Here is a 14,984-nt window from a genome sequence, read left to right on the forward strand (position 1 = left end):
CTTGATTTTCGTTTTGGGAGAAAACTCCGTTCAAGACGCACATCTGTGGCGATGCGTTTTTGCCGTCTCCGGCGACAGCAGGGCGTTAATGAATTAACTTCTCCAGTTGGTGCATACGGTGACTGTCCCCAGGTTTCGCTCTAGTTGCCCCCCTAGTGTGTCTCCGTGGTCGCTGGCAGCACACGGTAGTAAACTCTTGCCTTGCACCTGTAGGCTGGTTTCCCGTTGCCCTGGTCTCCGTCATGCTAGTTGTCCAGTGGCTCTTCACAGTTTTCTCACCTTACCGGAGTGTTAATGATTCTGATTTTCGGTGCTCTTTCTCGGCACTCAACTACCGGCCAGTCTCGAGGTGCTTGCTCCTTGACAAACCAGGCCCCAGGTTGTACTCTGATCGTGACAGCCACAATTAACGAGTACTCCACCAATACACTTGTGTGTGTTTGCGGGAAGGGGTATTGCAAGGGTATCTCTCTGGGTTTGTATCAGTGCGTGTGTGTGTGTGTGAGAGAGAGAGACAAAAGATGATCAACAAGAGAAATCGCTGTTATACTAGAAATGCTCAACATTTGCAAGAAATTCAGTATTTCGCGCGTTTTCAGCGAGTAAAGACCATGCGGACTTGTAAGTACAAACAAGTAAGTTACAATGCTGAGAAAAACTCAAAGACACGATCAGTTCACCATACATCTTCAGCACTATAGAGAAACACTTCCAAACGTGGCATTATATTAAATCTGTAGGAGAATCTGCATAAAGGAAAACGGTATTTATTATCGGGTCACATTCATATAACCTGTGCAGGAAACTAGTAATTAAATTGAACACAATCTCCCATTTTTTGAGACTGTGAGTAAAAGAAGTGACCTAACCTACCAGAAGAGCAGAAATTTTCTAACTAAAATGCAAAATAAAGTACAAATTACAATACAATACAATAACCTTACAATACAAAAGGCAAAAAAAGAAATATTACAAAGTATATAATAAAAATACAATACAAAGCTAAAATAATGTATTTATGCTCACGAAGTAGTGGCTACTATAAAGAACATTTTTTACCATGTTCTTAGGGTGAAATATATTACATATTATATTCTTCACTGTCCGACACACAAAAAGCCTATAAAGAAATTTACGGGTATTTATCAAAGAGGTAAAGTACTTATGCAATCCACTCAAAAACAAGAGTTTTATCCAAACATGAATATAACAAAAATGTATAACAGAGTGAGATACATTTTGGGTAGATTTCTTTATCATCGAAACGAAAAACTCCAGTCAGATATTATAACTATAGCAAAGATTTTCCTTTTTAACCCAATCCCTAATCATTGAATTTAACTACCACTACACAACAAAAAGATAAAGATTTTTCCATAACAAATATAAGATCTCTAATAAACATCCAAAACAGTGACAGAGACAGAAATTTACAAAGCAAGCTTAGCTACAATTATTTCTTTTGTTTGAGGCGATTAATAATTTTACATATAGAAACTGGTTTCTTGGAAAAATTTTTTTTTGTAATGGATACTTTTGCTGTGTGGGCTTACATCTGTCTATGAATCCTTCACCTTCCCTTATTCACCTCCATTCAAATAAAGCTTGTTTATGCTTGTAAAAGCTTGAGTCAGTTAACTGAGACAGCCTGTGCGATGGGAATCTTCTTCTCTGGAAACACGCGCAACCTGTAAGTAAAAAGTGAAGACTTTAGACACGCCTTTATATTAGATATATTGGTCTAGATACATCATCAGCAACAACATCTGGAGACAATGACTATAACAATGACAATGACAATTCTTTATTAACGAGAGGTAAAAATAAGCAAGAAAATGCTTTTTTCCATTTAGCCTTCACTTCAAGTAAATGAAGTAATTAGGAGAGAAAGAAAAAATGTCAGGGATGCAGTTTAGGGGCGTATGTGAAGGTATGTCGCTATGAAAAAAAAAATGTAGAAGCAGAAATAAACCAGAGAGATTAGATACAGAGAGGGTGCACTCGCGACCGGCGGGTAAAACTCGTTGGTTAGAGTTATCTTTCGTAATGGGATGCTACGAAACAACACGGCACAAGGCGATCGTTTGAGGCAAGGTGGGGAAATTGTTCTGCAATTAACTGTCAGATTGCCAGATTTAAATTAACCTCAAAAGAAAAACGTTTCCACAATTTCCCAAAGGACGAAGAGAGGTAAGCTACAAATTTATTCTCAAATTACGATCCCTAAGTGTACTGTAGTTGAGAGCAGTCTACTACAACGCGTTTGCTCGATTTCTATGATTATTAAAACGACTTTACTGATTATACTGTGAAACTGTGTGATGAATTCTCACTTATCTGATTAGAAACCTATTTAAATTTGTTATAGTATTTTCATTTAAGGCATTCGTCTCTGGGGTGAGGTGTTATAAAAATATTTGTTATTAATATATTGAAAAAATTATTACAACAGGTCCAAAATATGGATGAACTTTACGAGAAGGAAAGATTTTGACCATCTTACACCATTTGATGTGTATAGAAAAGGATACTATCTCTGCTCGGATCATTTCGAGGAAAGTCAGTACAACTGTCCAACCCCCCAAAAAAGTCTTAAGAGGCTGTTAAGATATTGGAGTGTGCCTATTGTAAAAATATTGACCAGTTAATTCCTGGGAAAAAAGTTAAATCTCAGTTGATTCAACTTCTGTGGGAAGAGCTGAAAAGCAATGACCTCTGTTGTCCACTTGGTGCGTGTGATCTGAAAGGAAGTGTGATTAATCAATGTTTGCCTTCATTTTTCTCTTAAAGATAACTCTGTGTCTTCTTTGAAAAAGGAACCAAAAAAAAATCGAAAAATGTTGAAGTTACATCATTTGTAGCTTTTAAGCTAAAGTAATTTAAACTTTTTTTAGAACAGTGTGAAAGAAAATGTTATAAATCTTTATTTAAAGTACATGTGTGAATGATCCCTTTTGAGTATCTATTTGCTGTATATTTCATAGTAAGCATAGCTGTTATCTTTAAATTGTCAACCAATGTTCTTACAATAAGGGATATGAATGTATATAAATATATACATTATTATTAATAGTATTATTATGATTTGTTATTAATTATGATTATGATGATTTGTGTGAGAATTTATTGCCCATGCTTGCATGTAAACAGAAATCTATATGTCTCAGTATGTGAGCAAGTCTTCTGAATGTGGTTTGTTTATATTCATGTGTAAGTCTGTTTTACTGCTTTTCTCATATTCCTAAATTCTCATAAATTAGATTTTTATGGATTTTAAATAAATGCAAATTTGTGCTCATGGATGTGCTGTTTGAATTTATAAAAGTTATCCTTTTTAAATATAGTCAGCTGTCATACTTGTATTAAAACTCTCCCAAACAACCCTCATCTAAGCAATTCTCATCAATAAAAGACCCAAAAATCTGTTCTTAGATAAACGTCATTTCATATCGCAAACATCTAGACATTTACTCCAAAGATAAACACTGCTAGCGACGACTTTGTTTAGTAGTGCTTGATAGTAGCAACTGCGCGTAGCATCACTTAGCGAAGGGACGCAACTCCGTCACTACTCTCTAAATAAACATCGGTTAAGGGGAGTTCACTCTAGCAAAATAAAAGTCGCAGACGACACATGGCTGACATGACAACTGAAGGAAGCTGACGTGTGTTTAGAGAAGCTCAGAAGTCAGCGATTAAACAGTGATTCCTTGTCTAGACTAGGTAACATTCGTTAACCTCTTCGCTATTTATTTTATTCTACTCCAATGTTTTATTTAAGGCTTTGTCAACGATTTCATGTGTGGAGAAATCTCTGAATCGATAAGACGTATAGTTGACTAAGTGAACAGAGTGTAGAGCGAACGACAAGGAAAAAGTATGTATAGAGAATTATTACAGATAAATTTCTTGGGAATTATTTCAGGAGTTGTTGTAACCGAGGCGTGCAGGCCGTTGGTGAGAGGCACTAACACCGTCTGAGCCGATCAAATGCAGATCTAGACATCGTCTCGTCGCAAGGATTGTCTCCCCTGTCAGTCAACATGCCGGTTTCCAGCTGCTGTCAGTGCAGACTACGCCAGTGGTCAGTCGTAGTCTCATCGGAAGATTCGTGTGGAATCTCCAAGTAGCAGGTGTCAAGGTGTTTCCCCCAGCGGACTACCTTCAGCGAGAAATTGACGGAGGAAAGATACTCCTTAATATCCGACGGTCTGAGAAGATCTCCAATACAGACCTGTGGGAGAGAGCCAACCAAAAGCCTGCCAGCCAAGACATCAAGAAGCGTAAGTGGGGCTGGATTGGCCACACTCTACGAAAGCCAGCCGACAATTTAACGAGACAAGCTATGGCCTGAAACCCACAGGGGAGGCGCAAGGTTGGGAGACCCAGACAGACGGGGAGGAGATCAGTCCACAGAGAGGCAGAGACACCTGGCATGACATGGTCCCAACTGGAAAGGGACGCCCAGGACCGGGTCCGATGGCGGGGTGTGGTTGTGGCCCTATGCTCCACTTGGGGCGAATAGGAAACAAGACAAGAAGAGCATGTTTTTGGTTGAACCATTTGCAGAAACTATTTAATAAGAAAGGAAGAAACTAAGGAAACTTAAGAAGTATTAAGTCGGTATTAGACCAGGACAACTTTTAACATATCTACAGCTAACAAACTGACATATATTTATTGTATGTGGAACGACAGAGCACTTGTCAGTGCCTGTTCCTAAGTCTGTGTGCCTTGACGCAGTGTGCTGAGGTTTGACACAAAGACTATCGTACATTTCGGAGCATAGCCCAGCTTTAAACCCAGCGGCATGTTTCCGGATTTGTCACATTCAGTTCAAATTGAATTTTCAATGAACTCCATGTTAAAGTGTTAACTGTTCACAGACAATTTGAAGCATCCAGATCTGTTGCTGAAGTACACACCCTTATCAAGGTGAAAACGAGACAAAATAATTACGATGCAGTTTTAGAGTGTGGCTTATTGATGAAAAAAAGAGAGATGTAAAAATCATGGTGGGTGCGGCTTATGTACAGGTGCGCTTAACAGACCAACATTTATGGTAATTAAATCTAAAATGAATAACAATCACAAATTCATCTAAACAAAGTCATCAGCTTGACAAAGTGTAAACATGATCAAAAGCAAAATAAATTAAAAACAAAACAAAGCATGCGATAAAGATCATAAGAACAGCATCTCACCAGATATCTTCAGCACAGTAAGGGAAAACCTCAGGTAAGAGCATGCCGTTGAAGCCGCAGTACAAGCTGATGGTGTAGTAACCCATGTTACGGACACACAGGTAGTCGCCGACTTTCATCTCAGGTAGGTCCACCTGGTCAAGGATCAAATCTATGCCGGCACACGTGGGTCCCCACAGGCTACATTTATACTTCTTGGGGTTTGTATGTGCCTGACAAGGTGAGATTAAGATCCATTCATCATTTTATTTATATATAGATATAATATGTCTGTGTGAAGCAGAAATATCAAATAGTGAGAGAACGGTGCACTATGGTGTGCTCTGAAGAATATATGCATAGATGCACACAAGTGATGTACTTTAAAAGATGTGCAATGAAGTAAGTAAATTTAGTTGTGTAAAGTCACTCATATATAATTTTATATCACTTATATTGTCCGCTGTAACCGCAACGACGTTACCCACGGCTCCAAACTCACATAAAGAGGCTCAACAGTCGGCTTTATTGTACGAAGTAAGGCAAACATCAGGAACGATCCAAAAACACCATCGTTTAGGAAATATCTGAATGTGTTGTGACAGCTCTCTACCATGGAGTTTTGTTGGTCTGCAAAACAGAAAAAAAAAAATAAGCAAAAAACTAAATGACTGAAGGAAAAATAAAAAAGAGAAGAAAAACAAAAGATCGATCGGATGTAAGAAATCAATACAAAGAATCAAAGAATACCTGGTGTATCACGTGACTCGAGACGTTTCCCTATGACGTTGACGGCGAGGGTGAAGGCAGAAGCAACAAAGTATGTTCCTGGCTCGGCTATGAGGCGGATATTTCTTTCTGGAGGGAAATACTTCTGTAGAGCCTCGTTCACGACCTCAGCCGTCTGTAAATTAAAAGAACTAATGACTAAAAAAATGTATATTTGTCTAAGAAACATCGAATGAACAAACGTGCAATTGTCTGGTGTTTTGTATCACTTTAATCACGTTAACACACCAGAATAATAATAAGAAAATGCACTCACAATATCTATATATTACCTTGAACTACTCATGAAGTAGCTTGCTGGTACTATATGTGTCCAAGATTTCACTTTGACCTTACTTTGGTAACAAATTTAATTTTTTTCTTACCCTTTCAAAGTGTTCTTCTTCGCCTGAGCACCCCAGGAATCCTCCACCGATATCAAGCAGATGGAAAGAGAAGCCGAGCTCTTTTGCCATGTCGAAGGCTTTTGCTGCCATTGTGATTGCGGCTGAGTAGGCCTCAGGCTCCAGCACACCACTGCCGACGTTGAAGCTGTAAAGCAAAAGTGGGTATTATTTCTTCAGTCTATGATTCTGCTACCTTTCCTGTCTGTATGTTTGTCGTGATATGTGTATCTTATTTTTATATTTTTTTTCTCCCTTTCTTCACCCTTGTGTTTTTCACATCGTACCGTTATCAAGAATACTGTAACCCGTATGTGAAGTCTTTTATCTGTCTAGCCGACATTCGTCCAACAGGCTGTCTGTCTTTTACTAGTCTCAAATACACATGTCTAGTGTCCGGTAGTTTAACTGTATTGTATATGGATCAACTTCAGAGTCAAATACCTGATCCCCTCTCTCCTAAGGACCGCTCACCTGATGCCAATGACGTTGAGTTGTAGCTGCTGTGCTTTCAAAAGCAGGTGTGGAACATCCTCAAGGTGACAGCCATATTTGTTGCCTATCTCCCGATGATGCTTGAATCCGGACTTGGGCACAATTCGCAGTAGAAGACTTTGTCACATGACACAAAATACTTTAGTCATTAAACCCTGCAGACTATTTGGATCTAGAACAAGACAAGTCTGAATAGTGAGCCTGGTCAACCGCTTCATTTGTTTCTTTACTTCCGACGACAAGTATAAGTAGTCTTGCATAGTGGTTCCAGTAAAGGGATTAATGAATGAACAAATTTAAAACCCCAAACTCTACTTTTACTCATAAATATGCCCTGTCGCTTATACCAATTGTTTTACTTTAGGGTATATGTATGAGCTTGTTTATAGATGTATGTATATATATGTGTATAAATGCATATTTGTGTAGAAATATGTATAAATCTTAGATATTGTGTATAACTGCATCTATATGTGCATAATGAGTGTAAGTGTATTGATGTTTATGTCTTTATGCATATATGTGAATAAATATGTGTATTTGTGTACACGTGTGCTAGATATTGTATGTTTGCTCGAGTGCAGTATGGAGTGTGTGAAAGTGTGGTAGCATTTTCAGTGAAGCCACGTACTCTGTTTAGTATCGATGTACATTTGAGGAGGTTAGTGAGGTCACGTGGTGTCTACTACTAACCGAGATCGTGGGAAAGCTTCTTTGATTTTCTGCAGCTCAACCTCGTTGTCAAAACTCATCATCTCTACACCTTTAGAGTTGGCGAAATGGATGAAGGAGTTTTGTTTGCATGGATTGGCAAACACGATACGGGAAGGTGCAACACACATCGCGAGTACGAGGTCTATTTCTTTCTGGAAAAAGCAATCATTTTCATCATCACCATCGTCGTCGTCGTCGTCGTCGTCGTCGTCGTCGTCATCGATATGTGACTTCTTTCAAATCAGCCACGAAACAACAAAAGATTGTTTTCAATCAATCGATCAATCAATCAGAATAGTACCTGGCTGGCGCAATCAAAACCTGCTCCAAGATGCGCCAACAGCTTGACCACAAGTGGAGAAGGGTTGCACTTGACGGCTTTGCAGACAGAGATAACAAGTTTGACTAATTTGTGCATGTTGTATGGACAACATAGTCATAATACAACACAAGAACAACAAGGCTACTGCAAAATAAACTAATGAATCTTAATTTCTATTTTTAAGTTTTGACTTGTAGCTTCTGCCTATAACTGTTTACTTCAAGCAGTCTTTTGGAGACGAAGTTTTGTTCAAAAATGTGCAAGCAAAAAAGTTTCTTTAATGAACTTTATCCTCTGATGTGCTAAAACTAAAAGATCGAGTATTGACACAATGCTGTGTTACATATGTTTAAAGCCGAAAGCGAGCAAACGGAAATAAGGTGACTGTTACCATAGAAAGGTTCTACCCGGGGTATCAGTCTCAGCCATTTCTCGTACTTTTCCACCACGTCACCGAGGTCAAAGACATAAAACGCATCTTCTCTTTTCTGTAACACAGGTCAGAGTGTTATCAATGTTACGCAAATATACTTAACTTGAAACATTCTTAGACAGGCAGCAGTTTCATAACTTTTATATTTACATGTTTAAGTCTTAGCAAAGCAGATTTAAATAGCAACCAAAAATATACAGGAAAAAACCCCCCCCCCCCCAGAGATTATCAATGTCTCAGATAGTCAAATAAACCTTAGTTTTAAACATCGAGTTTTACGAATAGGTGCTTAAATAAATATTAGAAATATACATCGCTAGATGTACTGATTAAGCAATAATGAAGATTAACCAGCGAGGCAGCTTTTTGTGACAGTCGAGTATTTAGTGCGTTTGATCTCTAAGCAGAAGTTCTGGTATTCGATCGAAGCTCGTTTTGACCGGTAACGATAACAAATCTTCTCTGTATGCGTTCTTTCTTTTTTTTTTCGCAAAAATTTGACGGGACACATGACTTCTTCATGTATTTCAACCCATGCGAGGGGGACTTATATGAGGTCAAATTATACTGGTATCTAAAATAGCTAACTTTTACGTGTACCTATAAAAATTGGATTAAGAAGTAAAATTTCTGCAACTGTAAGTACAAGACCCTCTTACCATTTAGGTAGCTGAGTTTCGTCATAACTGTTACTCACCTACACAGTTCCCTCCTCCTTCCCTTTACTCGTGGTCAGTTTTCACCTTTAAGGAGAAAACACACAAATATTGTGACGATTAGCCTCGTTAGTGTCTCACCTGCTGTAACATCTCCTCAGCTTTTGCCCGCAGCACCTCCATGGTAGGCAGCGTGTGACCAGGGACCAGCTTTACCTTGTAGGTATTTCTGGCCTGACATAGTCTCTCGTCGGGCCTGTCACCCAGGGTAACCCAGTCCATGGCACTTCTCTACAGGTGTACGACAGGTGTGACTACGTCTGACTGCAACACCTTTATGAACATCTCGTCACCTCACTGTTACTGCATTATTATTATCACCAATCATTATCACCTTGATAGTTACAATTTTGAGACATATTCATAATGTGTGCTTTGCGTGGATGCTTTTGTGTATGCGTGATAGAGAAAGGAGGAGGAGGTGTGTATAGAGTGAAATAGACGTGTGTGTCTGTGTGAGTGTGTGTGAGAGAGAGAGAGGGAGAGAAAAGATTAGTCCAGTCTCAGCTGCTTTATGCCACAACTCATTTGTTTTTTCTAGCAGCGCATATTACATCAACAAAATTAATTCCATAACACCTATCAGCAATATTAGTGGAATTCTCTTGTCCCGTTGCTAAAATTAGACCTTAGACATCAAACACATTATGATCCTAATTCTAAAGCTAGGTGTGATCGTTAATTAGAAATTACGGAGGAAAAGAAAAGGAATAAATTGTTAAAGTTTATAAAACTAACAAAACACGTTAAGCCAGCAACAAAAGAACATCTGCGTTTGACTCAACAAACGTACATACTAACGAAATCTCTTTGTGAACAATTAGTCTTTTTGTTTTAGTTAACTACTCTCACCTATACAAAAAAGTGCGAACTAGTCTCATAGTAGCTCTGCTTGAATGTTTCACTGTTAAGTATGAAGAAAGCTTACTCAAAATGTAGCGAGGGTTCTCGAATACTTCTACTAGTAATAATAATGAGTACTTACAATGTGCAGACCAAGATATATCGTACTCTATGACCATTGAGTGAACACCTTAGTAGAGAAAATGAGAAAATTCCTGTGATAATGTGAAGCCTACCTTTCAGCAGCTCTGCACACGGAAGACGGAGTAACACTGAAAGAAACTGAAATCTGTGAACCAAATGTGCCTCGCCTGACGACGAAAGTGAAATGACATCAGCATAATGTAGATATTAGATAACGATACTAGCAATCCGCAAATTGTGTGTTTAGAGGGTCGGTGTGTGTGTGTGTGTGTGGAGGGTCTGTGCGTGCTGGATATATTTGTATGTGCATGTGTCTGATGTATGAAAAGGCAATAACAATAGACACCACACTTATATATGACCCGAGTCCAGTTTCGCTATAAGGCGAACTAGACAGATGAATAGGGCGCAGTCACTGAGGGAGCTGCGAATCAATGGAATGCTTTATTTTTAAAGATAAATAATGTTAGGAAAAATATTATTTTCATAGAGTGACATTTTGAGGGCACTTTCCTCTTCTTTTAGGTTAATTTAATCACTCTAATTTTTCTGTACCTGTATTGCAGGTAAGCCCCATCAGTCGAGGGCACAGTGACCAGCTAACAAGCAGGAAGTAGAAGGGAGGGGCGGCGTTGGTGGATGGGGACGGGACTGGTTGTGGTGGGTACCTAGGATGAATACCAACCTCATCTTTCTCTGTTCTGTCCTGAGTGGGAAGAAGTTCCTCAGTTATATTGTCTTTTTGGCTTGTATTGATACAAGTGGTTAAGAGTGGCTGAGTTAGTGACTGTAAAGCTTACCAAAACATTCCATTGGGCAAGGGGATCCGTTAAAGTTGTATACATAATCTGTAGTACTAATCATGTCACAGTCACGCCTGGTGAGGTCTGTAGACGAGAAGGCGACGGGAAAAAAAATCTGAGTGACTAAGCCTCTGCTGTAGGTGTGAAAGGAAGGAATGTTACACGTGATGCTCATTAGGTCTGCCAACCTACAGTATATTTTCCTACAAAGGACGTTGTGTAGACGGGTCTTTGCATAGTTTACAAAATACCAAAGGGAAACTTACAGGCCGAACTTTACCATCCGGACGGAAGACAGTGGTATCGCCCGTGCGAGGGAAGGTAGGAGTACACGCGGTGCTGACTATTTGTGTCCAGTCGTCTCAAATTACTACTGTACCCGGAGAAAGACGTTTTATTGCTCGGTTTATTGCCTGTGATCGCCATCCTGCTTTGGGGCCAGGGTAGCAATTAGGGAAAACTGACCGCTGGTACACCACCGTGAACCCTAACTTCCCTCGCACTGGCGAAACCATTTTGAAAACACGAAGCACACACACACACACACAAAAAATACAAACAGCAAGCGCTGAATAATGACGAGGTGGAGAAAAGGACATTTCACGATCTTTTTGCTGTTCTTTTATGTCAAATTTTACCTCACATTTACAGGTTGTGCGGTTCGCTGAAGCATAACTTCAAGGGTTTCTAAAACTTGTTTTTGTTATCATTCAACTAAACTCTGCAAGGGTTAGAATTTCTGAACAGGAGCTGGGTGAAAGAGAGGTTGTGTCTGTTAAAAAAAAACACTTTCTCCTGCCTGTGCGGGTTGTAACGATTCGCGACTCAGGCGAATCTGAATCTAATTCTAGTTCTTGTCAATGGCACTTTTTCCGACTTAACCACCACATGCACCGGCTCACCTCAGGGATGTGTTCTATCCCCGCTTCTGTTTATCCTGTATACCAACAGTTGTCGCAGTAGTCATGAGGGTCACTATCTTGTCAAATTCTCTGATGACACTGCACTGCTGTCTCTCCTTAGCGGGCCGGTGCACACCCACGGTGTTGCTTTGGATGAATTCATTGTTTGGTGCGATGACAACTTTCTAGAACTTAATGTGAGTAAGACGAAAGAGATTGTCTTTGATTTTCGTCGACATTCTCCACCATGTCCCGTCTGTGTCATCCATGACATGGAGGTGGAAATTGTTTCTGCTTTTAAATACCTGGGCACCATCTTCGATAGGCGACTTTGCTGGGATGTCAACACTCAATCTGTCGTGAAGAAGGCTCAACAACGCCTCTTCCTCCTACGGAAGCTGTGGTCTTTCTCTGTCTCCCCCCAATTTCTTCAGCTTTTTTACAGATCACATATAGAGAGCGTACTGTCCTTCTCGTTCATCTGTTTCTATAATAGTTTATCGGTGAAGGACAAGAGCAGCCTACATCGTGTGGTATCCACCTGCTCCAAAGTCGTTGGATCCACCCAGAGTTCTCTTCAGGATCTGTATAACAGGAGGACTCTTCTGAAAGTGTCTGCCATCCTTCGTGATGACAGGCATGCTCTGTCGGGTGAACTTGTCCAGCTCCCATCAGGTCGCCGATATAGTGTGCCTACATGCAGGACAAACCGACTGCGGCTGTCTTTTGTTGCTTCAGCCGTCAGACTTTTGATGGATTATGAATGTGCTGTGCATGCAACCATGTATGACTTTAATCGAGCTGGTATGAATGACTGCAACACGAATGCCTGTGGGTTTAATATATATCATCGAGCTGCAACTGAATTGCCCTCTAGGGATCAATAAAGTATTCTCTTATCTCTTATCTCTTATCTTATCTGAATCTAATTAGATTCCTATTGTTTTTAATTCCCTTTGATGTCAGGGGAGGGCAGTCGCGCGCGGGGTCTTTTACGTCATTTATGAAGTTGACGTAAGTGAGCTTGGCACAGCGTAACTATGACGACGGTTGTCAATGGAGGGAGAAGCCATGCTGACCCTGCAACATTGTACTTATGATTGGTCGGCACAGTCTCCAAGAAAGGCTGTGAAGTGGTCGTCCTAGTTACCTGGTCGCGAATGACCTGATTGGTCAGGAGAGGAAACAGAACCAGTTAAGTTAGTGGATCTAATGTTTCTCGAGACAGTCGAGACCGAGCAGATATTATTGTTATCATGAGTTTTCAATTTTTTTTCTATTTTTCTCAATGCAATTGTCGTGAAAAATGGCCCTAAGTCAAAACAACTAGTGAGGGCCCTATTATACATTGCTATGTAATCACTTTTGTAGAAAGCGGCTGAACTGTGTTGTGCCCTGGCGGTGGTACGTTAGTGTTGATTGTGCTCTTATGCTTTTAACAAAGACAAATGGTCACTAAAATGAAAACCGAAGCAAAGAGAAAAATTTAAACTAGCACCGACGAACGTACATTTAGCACCTCCAAACACACTCACAAACACAAAATTTGTAGAATTCCAAGTAACAGCATGTCGGGGTAGTCTTAGACTACAAGCGCTGGACTCCTACGACTGTAGAGAGAGTTGTAGAGGTCAATGAGAGACACCTGTCCGCTACTAAATGATGGCTACCCTTCACACTCATATGTATGACATCTTTGTTAGGCAAGTATTCCAAAGCATTTAGTACACCCCGCAAGATATATGTGACCACTAGCTCTATACACAACGTTTGTGTGACTTCTAGCTCTATGCACAAGATATAATAATATGTGACCCATAGTTCTATGACCAGAAATATGTGACCGCTAGCTCTATACTAAAGATACATGTGACCGCTAGCCCTATACACAAATAAGTGACCACTAGCTCTATCCACCAAATATATGTGACAGCTAGCTCTAAACAATAGATACATCAGATGTAGGTGACCGCTAGCTATATACACAAAGTATGTGACCGCTAGCCCTATACACAAGATGTATGTGACCATTTGCTGTATACACAAGATATATGTGACCGCTAACTATATACACCATATGAAGGTGACCGCTAGCTATATACACAATGTGTGTGACCGCTAGCTGTATACACCAGATATATGCTACCACTAGCTCTATACACAAGATATATGTGACCGCTATCTCTATACACAAGGTATGTGTGACCACTAGCTATATCCATAATGTAGGTGTGACCGCTAACTGTATACACCAGATATATGTGACCGCTAGGTTTAGCATGAAGTGTGAGTATAAAGGATCTGACTTAGATTTAAAAAAAAATTATCTTCAAATGAAAGTAGTTTATATTACATTCGTAAATAAGTTTATAAACAGATGGAAGTGAAAAACACAATTTTTTTCTTTCAAACTTTAAAAAGAAAAATTTATTTAGAAACAAAATTGATGACTATTGGGTAAAATTGATTTAACCTGAATAGGAAAACTGAATCCAAAAGACAAACTTCCATTTCCTGAATAAGTTACGAAGAGAAGTCCCTTAACCGACAAACATAACAGGAATCTTCCAACATGGATGAGACTGCGCATGCGTAGTTTGACTAAAAGCAAAGCAAACAATCTACAATACAGAAAACATTTTAAAAAAAGATAACTGTATGTCATAGTTGTTTGAAAATTTCTTCTTAGAGCCGACTTTGGAGAAATTTCTAATATCCAAGTATCTATTTTAAAGCGCTATCATTTTTTTCTATTGCTAAGTACAAATGTTGAGTATTTTTACTAACATTTTGTTCAAACTGTTGATTACTGCTTAGGATTCTTCTTCATTAAGTGCCCATAGATATATAAAGATTTTGTCTGAGATTTAGAATGTCTTTCGTTTCATTTACTCCTATTCATTTTTCATCTTTTCTTCAGTTTCATCCTTCTATCTAATATTTTGTGTTGTGTTTCCGTCCGTCCATTATGCCTTTGTTACTTTATAGAACAGTCTATTTTAGCTGCAGTCTACAGCTAAGTATAAGATCTCTAAAAACATTGAAAACGATGATCGAGGCAAACATTTATAATGCAAGCTCAGTCACATAGTTTATTTGTTTAAAGCAATTAATAAAATAATTTCATATCTAGAAACTGGTTTTTAAGAAAAAATTTGTATGGATAGTTTTGCTGTGTGGGTTCTCAGTGGTCATCTGTCTATGAATGCATCACCGGGCTTTATTCCCCTCCATTCAAATAAAGTTTGTGATTTTAA

The 14,984-nt window shown here is 39.2% G+C and overlaps 1 protein-coding gene across 1 annotated transcript; it reads right to left on the minus strand.

Annotated features, from left to right (window-relative positions):
• Window positions 1–619: 619 nt before the first annotated feature.
• On the minus strand, window positions 620–10,159 carry LOC112568480 (ornithine decarboxylase-like). Its single transcript, XM_025245788.1, has 11 exons — window positions 10,115–10,159; window positions 9,117–9,308; window positions 8,278–8,374; window positions 7,866–7,942; window positions 7,544–7,716; window positions 6,830–6,967; window positions 6,338–6,503; window positions 5,934–6,087; window positions 5,686–5,813; window positions 5,205–5,416; window positions 620–1,688 (listed from the first exon to the last, which is right to left on the minus strand). Exons 2-11 carry the CDS (start codon window positions 9,255–9,257, stop codon window positions 1,631–1,633), a joined length of 1,344 nt encoding a protein of 447 aa, XP_025101573.1. The 5' UTR covers window positions 9,258–9,308; window positions 10,115–10,159; the 3' UTR covers window positions 620–1,630.
• Between the last annotated feature and the right edge of the window lie 4,825 nt (window positions 10,160–14,984).

Source organism: Pomacea canaliculata, linkage group LG7 (assembly GCF_003073045.1).
Source record: "Pomacea canaliculata isolate SZHN2017 linkage group LG7, ASM307304v1, whole genome shotgun sequence".
Lineage (NCBI taxonomy): Eukaryota > Metazoa > Mollusca > Gastropoda > Architaenioglossa > Ampullariidae > Pomacea > Pomacea canaliculata.